A 13469-nucleotide genomic window follows, 5' to 3' on the forward strand; every position below is an offset into this window, starting at 1 on the left:
GTTCACCTTCCAATTTTGGACTATGACTGTCTGAGAGTAGGGACTACATCTACTTTTATTTGCCACAGTACCCATAGTTCTTGAGATAGTACCAGACACACAGTTGCCATTCAGAAAATATTTATTGAGCTTAAAAATCAAATAAATAAAAATATTTCCTACTTTCTCATTTCTGTATATATTAACAAAATGTTAGTTGAGCTTTTTTGTGCCTTTGAATAGATCCTCTTTGGGAAACCTGCATATATGTTTTAGTGTTTCTTGACCAAGAAGTTCTTCTTTTTACCATGCTGAAATTTCTATTGACAAAATAAAAACCCATTTTCTTTCAGCCAACTCCAAGAGCTAGAGAAAACAGTTGATCTCTAGTCTTGATATACTATTTGTTTCCTTATAAGTGTAATACAATGTCTTACCATCTCACTTTCTCTCTTATTCTTTTAATTTTGATGTTAGGCTTCTTTTAGGTCAGAGATTCTTTAAGGGTCACGGAGGGTTTTTTTGTTTGTTTGATTGCTTGCTTGCTTAAGGATTTGAGCTGACATTAAGAATCCCAGGGTAGTCCTAACCATGGTACCCTCTCTGCTGACACCAGTCTTATCTTGTGGGAATCATAGGCCAACAAGTGCTAAACATCCTCTGAAGGCTCCTCTTCTCCACGGAGCCACTCAAAAAACAGAGCCACTCATAATTAGAATATTTTTAGTTTCTTACATAGTCTGGTGCTTTTTTTTTTTTAGAAAAAATAAGAAAGGTTTCATAGGAGGTTGGAAGTCTCCCCTTCCATATGTACAAAAACTGGCAATCTTTATCCCCTTTGACAGCTGGTGGCATGTTTCTGAAAAGCTTTCAAATCATAGATCATTTCTTCCTAATGAAACTGTGTGACTCAAATACGGTGGGTTGAAATTCTTATCTTATTCTACGGTAAAATGCTCTAATTTAGATTCACAAAAGGATTCTGCACCCTTTACTTAGGAGAGCTGTGCAATTTGCCCATAAAAAGACTGTTCAGCACCATTAGTACATACTCTGTAAGTGTTCAGCGACACCATATTCATTAAACGGCGTATCCTTACGCATAACCTTTCCAACCTCAAATGTGGTTTTTTCCACCTTTGAAGAATCGCAAATGACAAAGGGGTGAGGGAACCTCACAAGCAACATTGTTGCCTCTAAGGATGAACTTGAGAACTTCAGCTTGATCCTTTCATTCTCTCTGTAGAATTCATTCTATGGCCAAGAGATTGACCTTTGACTTCTGAACTTAAGAGACAAATCTTTCTTAGCACAATGGAAAAACTTCATGAGGACAATAATCAAAAATTCCTTAAATAACATTTATTAAACATCTATTATAACTTAGCTGCTGTGTTAGTCACTGAGGATAAGGTGATTATAGAATATTAAAAATAATACACAGTTTCTGATCTCTGTAACGAAATATCATAGATTCCCCAGCTGGATCACATAGATTTGAGGTGGGGAGGAGGAGGGAGTGTATGAGAAGGGGAGAGAGGGGTAGATAATTTTACCCTTCTTATGTTTTGTGGAGAAGGAGGGTTGAGTGAGAATTGTATTGATGGCAGTGTTTTTTCTTGGCAGGAGTCCTAGCATTCATTCTGCCACTGTAACTACTCTGTGGAGTTCCTGCCCTCCCGGTGGCCCACAGCCATTGTCCCAGATCTTTAACTGTCCTAGGGTCATGCCTTTCTAAATTCTGCCTCCTTTTCTTGACTCAGGCAGACCTTCCTCAAGCTCGTGAGGTCTCTTCTCGCTTCCATTTTAGGTACACCTGAGAGCCTGGCTGAAAAAGAGCGGCAGCTCTCCACCATGATCACCCAGCTGATCAGTTTACGGGAGCAGCTCCTGGCAGCGCACGACGAACAGAAAAAACTGGCAGCCTCACAAATTGAGAAACAACGGCAGCAAATGGACCTTGCTCGCCAACAGCAAGAACAGGTGAGCCCTGCAAAAGGAGCTGACGAACTGGAGATGCGCAATGTGCCAAACTCAGCGAGCAATCACCTTGATTGGCTTATTTGTTGTAAGCTTTCCTAAACAATAAATAAATGAAGAAATAAACATAAAAGAAAACAAAGCAAAAGCAGGGAAGGAGAGGAGGAAGGAAGGAAGGAGGGCAGGCAGGCAGGAAGAAAATGGGAAACAGAGAAGCTTTCTGGAAATTCAGTCTTCAAGAATACTGAGGAGATAGGTGGAGAACAAAGAAAGGCATCATAGCAACTGGGTGCAACTGAAATGGTAGATTGTTTCTGGAGTTTGAGCTTGACTAATTACAAAGAGATACTTTCTCACCTAAGTATTATTGAAACCCAGCTTCATTCTGAGCGACTTCTCTCCCTGTCCCTTACTTTGCTCATCCAGATAAAGGGGGTTCTGTTCTAGAAAAACTTTGGGGATCTTTAAACTCACTGGTCCAATTGCTTTCCTTGACTTTAAAGTTAGGGGAGCCATATATCTTGGTTTTCCCCAAATAGCCCTGCTCTCTGCTTGTTTTCCAGGGCAATTGTTAATATTCCACCTCCTTCCAGTGGCAAAAGTTGTCTTGGTTGGATGATAAATTATGTGATCATCACTATTTACTGCACAGGTAAATCACTGGAAACAAATTAGCACCTGGTTCCTAAAAGAATTACCCTTAAAAGACTTCGAAGTGAGAATAAGGAAAAAAATAGCAAAGTTTAAATATCTTTAAAATATCTTTTTAAAAAAATCACTTTCCTCCACGTTTTTCTTGTCTCACAAGAGTACTTTAATGTAATAACAATGATCCTATAGAGTAGTTCCTGATGCTTTAGATCAGACAGGCCCAAATTAATGTGCAGTTTTTAGGAATCTGACATTATTACTGGAATTATCTTTTCAGTTAAATGTATTTTATAGGGGTATATAGAGCAATATATGCTCTGTTGATTTTAATGAGTTGTGACGTCTGGTATTTTATATGCTTGAATATTTGCCCACATGTAGGAATATGGACTCAGCCCCTAATGGAAAATAACATAAAGGAACACTGTAAAAAATCAGAAGTTAGAATGTCATTTAGCCATCCAGAGATGACACAGTAATTAACTATTGACACTTGTGAATAAGCTAGCACAAATTAATCTTGACACATTTGCAGACGAGTGATATCTTACAGTGAACACTTTGTAATTATATTTCAAAATGAAAATTAAATGACACTTAAAACTAGGTTGTCATGCTCAATGAAGCGAGCATGTAGCTCAACCGATTGGCAAATAAAATTCAGAATTTGAGCCACATGGTGCTTATGTACCATACTTCACTGTGTCAAACCCATACGTTTAGAGTGGATGATAGTAATTGCAGTGTGGTGTTTTGGATGCATTTCTATGCAGCACTTTATCATTTAGGAGGGACCATCAATATTAAATGCCTAGTGGTGTTTCACTGGTTTGCTAAGAGGAAATAAATATTCAGAGAATCCAGCATCCATACCTGGAGGTGCAGAGTGAGTTGTCCATTTCTGATGTGAGTAGAAATAAGCAGAGAGAACCATTCTAACCTGATTAAACTATATTCCCATTTTGTCTTTAAAGCTTTGAGAATTAGCAGTCCCATTTCCCAAATGGTGGTCCATGTTAAGGGCAGCTTTCTCACGCCTTACAATATGAGCCAGTTATCATTCGAAATCGCAAAGATACATTTGAGAGCAGACTGCTATGCTGAATGAAATGTGATTTGGACATTTCCCCTTGCACAAGGCTAGAGCATCAAGAATACTCAGGAAGTATACAGCTGGGGACCAATCCACACTCATTGTCACTTCAATCATGGCTCATTCTAGAATACTGGCTTTGGAAATAGGAAGAAATACAAAGACTAGACTATAAGTCTTCCCTTCTAAGTGCTCTCTGGCCCTTTTCTCTCTGGCTTCCTATGCTGGCAGTGAGTGTGTACTCAATAAGAAGCTGTAGGTAACAGGTTAGCTTTCGAGGCAGCGGGCAGCCTGATTCCTGAATTCATGCATCATTGTAAACGCCATGATCCCAAGAAAGTTCTTTGTCCTCTTACAGGGCAGATCCAGTTTTCTGTAGGGCTTGTGTGAACTGGTTAATATTTCTTTTTATAGACCAGAGAACATGTTAAGATGCTGGATTTGCTTGTTGGATGAAGCAAGGGAATATAAAACTTGTATGTGGATTCTGTCCTGTAAAATAAACACACAACCCTGAAAAGGATACATGTTAAATTATGGTTTAATTGGTTTTTAAAAATTCGTTGTACATCAGATACAGCATTAACACAAATGCTGAAACTTTTTGACTTTCCATTATGTTTTTTGACATTCCTTTGACAATTATTTCTAAGTGTATAAAATCTTTGCATCAGAAAAGGTTTCACCAAGGTGAATCATATTATACAGTAATAGGAAGCTTTTTCTTGCCTTAGCTTAAGATTTATTTTTACATCCAAATTAAACTCTTTAGAAAAAAAAAATGTAGCCAGAGTATTCCTGTCATGATAAGGATTCAATTTCTAAGTTCCTATTATTTTCAGCTGACCAATAAAGCTATGGGCGAATTGCGCACAAGCACCATAGGGGTAGATTTCATTTATAGGTAGAGCAAGTTCACCTGTTCAAAAAAAATTGTTTTCCTTTTTTTTAACTTTCTGATTCTTCCCCTCTCATTTTATAGGCGCTCTTTATCATAGAGCAGTAAAGCATTCTTGTAACACTAAGAGAGATACCCGAGATAATCGCAAAGGTGTAAGCATTTCATTTTAACTTAATGAAACTTTATTTCTGATAGATTGCAAGACAACAGCAGCAACTTCTGCAACAGCAGCACAAAATCAATCTCCTGCAGCAACAGATCCAGGTCAGTGTATTTTATTACTCTCATCTGATTATACTTAGATACTTTCCTCCTTGAAAATGGAATTTAAAATGCTGCAAATGCTCCCCTGTCTTATCAACAACACCAGTAGGACTGTTATGCAGGGATGATGCACACAATTGTGTAAGTGGGTGTAGGAAATATGGACCACGTAGGTGGTGGTGCAAGCATTCTTCTCCGATGTGGTGCATAAGCAGAATAAACCTTATCTGTTTTTTATTCCTGTTGGCATTTACCTAACACAACCTGTAGAAACCTGGTGCCTCCATGGGGCATACAGATGCTATTTTATTGCCACCTACCACTTTCTGCCTTGTGTTTTACTGTGTAATAGCTCCCTGTAGAGAAACTTACTTTTTAAAAATTAAAAAAATTCATTTATATAAGGTGAGAAAGTCTCACGTATTTCATATATACAGATTTAGGAGCTCAGTGATACTGCCCACCCTGTCATCACCCCTGCCCACACTCCCAACCTCCCTCCTTCTTTCTTAATTTTTTTCTTTTAATTTTTACAATTACATACTTTTAGTGTATTTCATAATCACATGCTTGACCCTCCACCAAAGAATTCAACAAAGTAGTAAGTAGAAAAACCACTGTTCTTCAAGATTGTAGACAGGGGCTGAAAAACATACTTTTATGTGGTCATTAGGACTGATGGGGCCAATCTTGAGAGGAATCTGAGGAAAGGTTCTTCATAATTAATTTGTTCTTTAATAAATACATATTAATTACATTCCTTATAGATGCTGAAGGGAATATAAAAATTAATGATAGTCTGTCTTCAAGTAGCTTACAGTCTGGATAGGAAGAAAACCTTGGTCCTAATTTATTTTAACACAATTTAGAAAGTTCCTTTTTCTTGTGGCATTGTTAAAATATATAGATCACATTTACAGTGGTCTGGGAGTAGGAGGGGATAGTTTCATTTCTGTCATTCCTTTAGATATTTGATATGGTTAATACAGGCTAGTTGGGCCAGCATATTGCAAATTATATTATTACTTTTCTTGAAGTTAATATTGGAACCCCCTGCATAATTTTTAATTAGTATAAAATCACAGTTTAAACTCCTAACTTATGAATGAACAGCAGTGATTTTTACTTAGATCCTTGCTTCATTTTGTGAATTCTACTTAGTATACCAGGTAACAGTTACTGCATTTACTATATTGATTTCATGTCTGAAGAAGTCTCTTTTCCTAATTTGGCATTTTGTCCAGCAAACATCACTAGCAGGTTTTGGACAAGTTTTTTTTCTGTTGTTGTTGTTCATTTGTTTTGATCTGCTCCTGTATTTCATGTTTAAGTCTATATATTTCCCAATAAAAGAGTCTAAATGTAAATGAGTTAGAATCTCTGGCATTTTGACGTTCAGCCTTTACAATTAAATCTTGGAATGATTTCTCATCCTGATATCTCTTTTTATGACTCATGCTGAGATCCTTAATTAAATAACTGTCCAGGTGTTCCCTTGTTCTGCCCTTATTAAAATTTTCAGTGTATCCCCTACTGCTAAGGTCAAGATTTTTAGCCTGTGGCTTCCTACATTTTTCTCTAGATTCTTCTCTAAGAACTCAGTAGGTGTTAAATAACATGATCATTTAGTTCTCTCTGTTTCTTTTATTTGTAAAGTAAGAATGAAAGAAGTTCCCCAAGATATTCCTATATAGTTATTAGTAATAATTTTACTACCTTTTTTTAGTCACTTTAATGTATTTTATTTCTTAGTCCAGTGTAGTTTGTATTGACTAGGCTTCTTAATTGATGTTTTCCTGTGCTACTGGAGACCTCAGATGAATAACAAGTAAAGCAGTTCTGAATATTTTTATGAAGTATTTATTGATTACATATGATTTTATAGCTATAATTTGATTACATGAAATTGATGTCTTTTTCAGAAAATGATAGAACATGATCTTAAGATATTCATTACAGTGTATAATTTGAGAAGATAGAAATAACTTTTCAAGTTTTCTAATAGAAGTTTATTGCTTTTACAACTTGTGGATATTTCTCATCGTATAAATGTTTAAAAATTTTAGCTGATCAGCATTTCAACTCAGCAGTGTAAATTATAAAATTATAGATATACAGTGTAAGTTCCATTCATTTTAGAAATATAGGTAACATGAATTCACATTTTAAAAAAATAAAAGGAAGTAATAAGATCTGTATTTAAGGTTGATTCTGTCCAGAGTCGTTGCGTCCCAGTATATCTTGTCAGTATGAGACCATTCAAAGAATGTTTCAAATGCTGAGAAGCATTCCTTAGACAAGATTTATTCAACTGTGACACTTACAGAGCAGGTATTTGTTATTCAGACTTTCAGCTATTTTTTTTTCTTTTGGAAAGGGAGTGGGTTAATCATATTTTTGAATATGGTTTTTGACAAGTCATAGACATGATCAAATTTAGGACAGAGTTATTGTTGGACTGATTTTAGTATGCATTTTGAGCAAAATATGAAATTCAAGGGATGCTTCAAAATTTTTTCTATCACTAAAAAAGAACCATTCTCCCATCTAAAATCAAAATGAACAAAAAATAAAACAAGAAATTGAAAAAGAGATCTAACTTCTATTCTAAAGTAAATGATGAATACAGAGACAACTTCAGCAAATTTGACTTTTTTTTTGTCATTTTTTGTTTCATTTTATGTTTGTTTTAAATCTTAAGTCCTAATACCTATTAGTTAACATGGTCAGTCAGCAAGATTTAAGCCACAGCAGTTGGCTGTAGGTCATGAGGATCAGGTTGTTACACTGAAGATTGTTCCTCTAGATCAGAATGCTGACTTCTGAATTAGTATTTTTTTTTTTTTTAATTTGCAGCTTTAATAGAAAGGGAAAAGTATCCAACTGCTTTTAGCAATACACGCAAACATGTCTATTATAATGGAAACAAATGAAAATCTCAATGGTTTGAACGAATTAAAAGACACCATTTTTCACTAGAGATAGCAAAAGGCATGATTAAGATAGTATTTTAACAGTCCCTGTGCTTACTTTATTTGCAATCATTCAAAATGTATATATGTAGCTACAAATACATTCATTTGTTTTCTTTCTTGAGTGTACTTTTAACATAATTTTGCCTTGGTAAATCATAACTAAACTGTTGAAAGACACACTTTTTGCTTTTTCACTTAAAAAGCCTGTTGTTGAGATAACATATTTGCAATTTACATTATAGTGAAAGGGTTACTGCTCCACTGAAGAAAGAGTTCAACAGACCAAAAGCAAGAAGACCCTAGTTCAGCAAGAACACAGGCAGAGGCCATAAATAACAATCAGATGAAAAGATGTCAAGTTCACTGATATATAATCAACTTCAAGATAGTCACAGATCGTTAAAGCTATCCTAATATAGAACTCCTAACAATTAGACATACATACTTCTAAGACCATATAAGCTATAGAAAAAGTATGATGACTGATTTTGTAAACTCTGTATTTTTTGATGAATCAATTTTTTACCATTTAAAAACCAAGGTAACAATTTTAAATGATTATAAAATACTTTAATATTAACAGATATTTCAGGAAGCTGTTTGCTTAGTGAATTTGAATCCTTCTGTGCTTTGGGTAAAGTGATGATTCCTATAATTTATTACAGATAAATAATTCTGATATGGGGCTCAGAAAGAGTTAAATACTTTTGATATTTCTAGTTGGAAAATAGCAAAATTGTTATTAAATCTATGGAAAGCAAAACTAATAGGTAAAATAATATGAATCCTTAGATTTGGGGATTGATTTTTATGCAGTAATTCCATCCTCTCTCTTGTCCACCTATTGTATTATAGTATCTTAGCCAATATTTAGAAGCATTTTATTTATGAGTTATGTTAACTGGTAAAAAAATTCACTTTTAATCCATGACACAGATATAAGTAATTAAAGCATATGTATAGTATTTTAATCAATTATTAATAAAACCCATTATAAGTAGAACAAAATATTTATTAGTCCTGATTTCTTGATTCATTCATATATTTATTCATCTAGGCTTATTTTCCCACATCATAGATTTCAATCTAGAGAAGATATTCTTTATGAACACAATAGACCACATTCTTTGATTTCTGTAGCTTGCCAATAGGGACATATCTAAATGATGGCATTTTTGCAGCTAGAAGTTACTCTGCAAAAGAATTCAACTCATTATCAAAATATCTCTGTGAAAAACTTACTTTTCCAGGGATGAATGGTATTATCCAATTACTCATGTCTCTTCAGACCCCAGTTTTAGAGTTATTCAAGTAGCTTGTATTGTGTGCCATTCAGGCAAGTATCCTCTCCTTGCATCAGTGACTGAACAGCAGTCTCTTATGAAAGGATTGACTGGTTGGGATTTTATGTGGGCAGTTGGCCTTCTGGTTCAGGGCCAGCAATTTGTCAATTCATACATGCACGTCTCTTTTGGGTATAATTGTGAAACTTGAAATAGTTTACTCTCTGTTTTCTTTATGATTAATATATCTGTTACTCTCTTTCATCATTTAACAGATGGCAGATGGCAAACTCAATCTGTAGAAGGTCTGGACTAAATGTCATTGCTGGGTCTTTGCAGATTTTTTTGTCTTATCTGAAAACTTTCTTTTTTAAAAATGTTGTAACATGCTACTTGGTTACCTTTCCCCATGCCAAATGTTTCAGCTTCATTGAAGTTTCATTTTGTTCTTAATATTTTTCATTCATAGTGTTTTCTATTTCAATTATGTATTCCTGCATGCTGTTGCTATATTTTGTGTGACTGTGTTTGTTTCATGGTAGGGCAACATTAAATATATATTCTCCTTTCATAGAAACCAGAAAGATGTTAATATTGTGAATAAGGAAATAATTGTCCTTAAACAATTAAATGGAATAATTTGAGATATACTGTCACCTTTTGAGGAGATAAAATTTGCCTTTTGTCTCTGTCACTATGATTAACTATAGGCATTTCAGGTATCTGCTGAGCAGAATAAAGGACTGCCTTTTTATGAGAAGTAGTTGTCTAAAGACCAGAAAGAATTACTTTGTACATTAGCCTTTGTGGCCTGCTTGACCTGGTTAATTAATTTTTTTGCTAGCATAATAATAATATATATATTTGAAGATACGCTTCATCGTTAAGTATCTAATTGACCTCTAATTTTAAGAGCTGGACCTTCCATTTATTGTCTATTGGAGATGACTGGAAAACTGGGGGACATAGAAACTGGTTTTCAGTCTTATGTAGTCCCTCTGTCTTGGGTTATATCTCTTTGTTAATTGTATTTCGTATTGATAAACAAAAGGCAATTATAGGCTTCTGTTTTGGCTCTAGCAAATGGTTCTTTTTTGTGTGTTATTGATCAGGTAATGAATCTCCTTCCAACAGCCTCTGAAAAGGACCAAATAAACCTATTGAAAGCAATTTAATACTTCTATTGGCACTGTATATGAATCTGATACTCTCTTGCAATTATATTAGGGTTATAAACAAAGCTTAGAAGTCTAGGATTAGCCCCTAGCTTCAGCAAGCCCTTAAAATATTTTGTAATTCTATCTCAATCATGAATTAGCCAGGAAAAACAGAACCTCTCTCCTCTCTGTTCTGTGCTGTATGCTGCTTTTAATCGCCCACAGGCAGCCTGTTGTGATTGTCTTTGGAAGTTTAAAATCAAGATAAAAATGCAAATCTAATTATTTCCCTTTTTTGTAATCTAATTAACTTTTTAAGTAATGATAGATGCTCTATAGCCTGCTTCAACCACTTTAATAATAATGTTTCTGGATTATAAAGAATAGGTAAAACTGTTACAATTTGTGAATAGCAAGGGACATAAGAGCTAAAATTATGAATTTTTTGTTGTGGATTTCAGCTGCACATTAATTATGCTAGACTGTTTGTTAAAGGTGGAATGGATCTAGAAATGTGAGTCCTGACCAAATCCCATGAGCAACTATATGGAAATATTAATCAGATTGCTATCTTTTTCCAAACATGGCCTTAGGACAAAGATCTCATTCAGCCAACCAAAACATGAAGGAGAATCTCTACACTTTTCATGCTTTATGCTTCAGATTCTTCAACTGTATCATACCTGTATGTGCCTATCTCTCAGACCCCCTGCCCCCAGTCCTCTCCCAAGTCGGTGACACTTAGAATTCAGGGAAGCCACTGTCTTTGCTTCTTTCAGAGGTGGCTGGGTGGGGGTGCAACAGAATGAAAAAATGGCCTGTGTGCTGCCAGCAGGTGATAGTATATAATGCCAATCAATCTCCAAGGGAAAAAGTGACTCTCTTCTATTTTTTTAAATCCTTCTCTTTACATTGAGGGATCAGTTTAACTTTAGTTTTTAAATATTCTCTCTGAAAGAATGAGAGAGAGAGAGAGAGAGAGAGAGAGAGAGAGAGAGAGAAAGAAAATCATGGTCTCATACCTTGGAGGCAATAGCATTTAGCTACAATTTACAAAAATGAAAACTTCATGGATATTTGGTGGTTATCTTCTTATGAAAAGTTATTTTAGCTTTCTACTTGAAGTAGTAGTAGTAGTAGTAGTGATTTAAAGTTTACTTTTGAAATAATTGTATGTAAGAAAAAATAAGAAAAATCAAATAAGGATCTTAAGCAAATAGTGGTTGGGTATTTGGCTATGGGAAACATTATGAAGGTAGTTCTTCAATGATGTGATTTTAGGAAACCCTTAAAAGGGCACTACACCAAGGTGTTTTAAATATTCCCCCTTCACCTTGCTACCACTTTCACAAAATGTTAAACTTGGTCTGCGTGATTCTCATTCACTAGTTAGAGGAAGGGTATGTAGCTATTCCTATTGATGGACAGTTTAGGGAGTCTATTCCAAAACTGAATTTAAGTATCACCCTCAGAGGATGTTTTCCCCACCTTTTTTGGAATTAAAATGTTCTTTCTCTTTATGAAGTAATGGTGATAACACATGGCATGTGCTTTGCTTCTTTATTTTCCAATCATTTTATTTGGTGAAATAAAATGTTCTTAAATATGTATGTCTTCATTTTGTTTTCCTTTGAAAAATTTTTTAAAATATTTTATTTTATTTATTTGAAAGACAGAGTTACAGAGAGAGGTAGAGACAGAGAGAGAGGTCTTCCATTTGCTGGTTCACTCTCCAGTTGGCCGCAACGGCCAGAGCTGCGCCAATCCGAAGCCAGGAGCCAGGAGCTTCTTCTGGGTCTTCCACATGGGTACAGGGGCCCAAGGACATGGGCCATCTTCTACTGCTATCCCAGGCCATAGCAGAGAACTGGATCAGAAGAGGAGCAGTCAGGACTCGAACCGGTACCCATATGGGATGCTGGCACTTCAGGCCAGGTCGTTAACCCACTGCACCACAGCGCCGGCCCCATCCTTTGAAATTTTACTGGTCTATGATATACAAATCTTGGGAACTCTTAATTTAGCCCAAATCCTTCATTTCACGTGAAGAGATTGAGGTGTATAACAGAGTTATCCAAGCTTGAAAGGCTAAACATTAGAGTCATGGGTGGGACCCAAGGTTTTGACTCCTCACCTAGCACTCTTCGGATTCTTCTATCTTGGGTCTTTATTGGTCTTTATTTTCCCTTCTTGTGAATTGAATAAATCATATTGTACTTCAGTTTGCTAGTTTATAAAATGTGGAAAATAATCATTCATTATATTCTTTTTATCCTTAAATGGGAAGAATTGAAGATTTGTTTTCAGTTTATATCCCAGACTACCACAACTATTGGTATATCTCCACAAGAAACAAAGTAAAAAGTGTAGCTGGAATCCTTCTGTAGTGAACTATGAGATGCACTAAAGGCTGAATGATTCTTCTGGTATTTACACAGAAGCTTCTACTAGCTAATTATATTACTTTATGAGTGCTTTAAAATGGCATTTCTCTACATTGCAGATCAGTCACCTTTCATATTAGTAACTTTAAAAGCTATCTCTCCATCTAATGAAAGTAAGCAGTAAATGACAATATTTGATGCCAGTGGTCCCCAACCTTCATTGTGCCTTCCAGTCACCTGAAAGTCTCCAATGCCTTGTTCCCATTCCAAAGATGCTGATTTAACTGGTCTGGAGTGCAGTCCCAGCCTGGAGACTATTGAAAGCTTTCCATATGATTCTAGTGGATATCAGGGGTGAGAAATGCTGATCGATAGGGATACTTCAAATTAAATGATTAAATGTGAACTCTAATTCGTTTAGATAGAATTTATCTACCTGTCCAGCCATCCATCCACCCATTCAGACTGTGGGATGGATTATAACTTACAAAGTAATTATTGAGAAGTTAAAATATACTTTCGGATTTAGTAACAGCTACTTCATTTGCTAACTAGAAATCTTTTGATGGACAATGGTTTAAACAATTTCAATACATTTACTTAGTTTTCCTAATAACTTTGTGTGTGTATGTGTGTGTGTGTGTGTACTGACAACACAAGAATGTGTTGATATCAGATGATCTGTATCTTTTAGGAGAACGTGCATAAAAAAACTCCTAAAACATGGTCTTACAAAATAAAACATTTAGAAAATAAAATCTTTTAAAAATATTTATTGAGAGGCAGGGAAAGACAGGGTGGG

The 13469-nt window shown here is 35.3% G+C and overlaps 1 protein-coding gene across 16 annotated transcripts in view; it reads left to right on the forward strand.

The window, feature by feature from the left end:
- SOX6 (SRY-box transcription factor 6) overlaps positions 1-13469 on the forward strand; it is a 666111-nt gene that overhangs the window by 444023 nt on the left and 208619 nt on the right. For all 16 annotated transcript variants that reach the window (XM_062196439.1, XM_062196440.1, XM_062196435.1 and 13 more), the window contains 2 exons: positions 1790-1962; positions 4800-4868. In XM_062196439.1, coding sequence (XP_062052423.1) covers positions 1790-1962; positions 4800-4868 — 242 coding nt within the window. The remainder of the gene's footprint in view (positions 1-1789; positions 1963-4799; positions 4869-13469) is intronic.

Source organism: Lepus europaeus, chromosome 7 (assembly GCF_033115175.1).
Source record: "Lepus europaeus isolate LE1 chromosome 7, mLepTim1.pri, whole genome shotgun sequence".
Classification (NCBI taxonomy): Eukaryota; Metazoa; Chordata; class Mammalia; order Lagomorpha; family Leporidae; genus Lepus; species Lepus europaeus.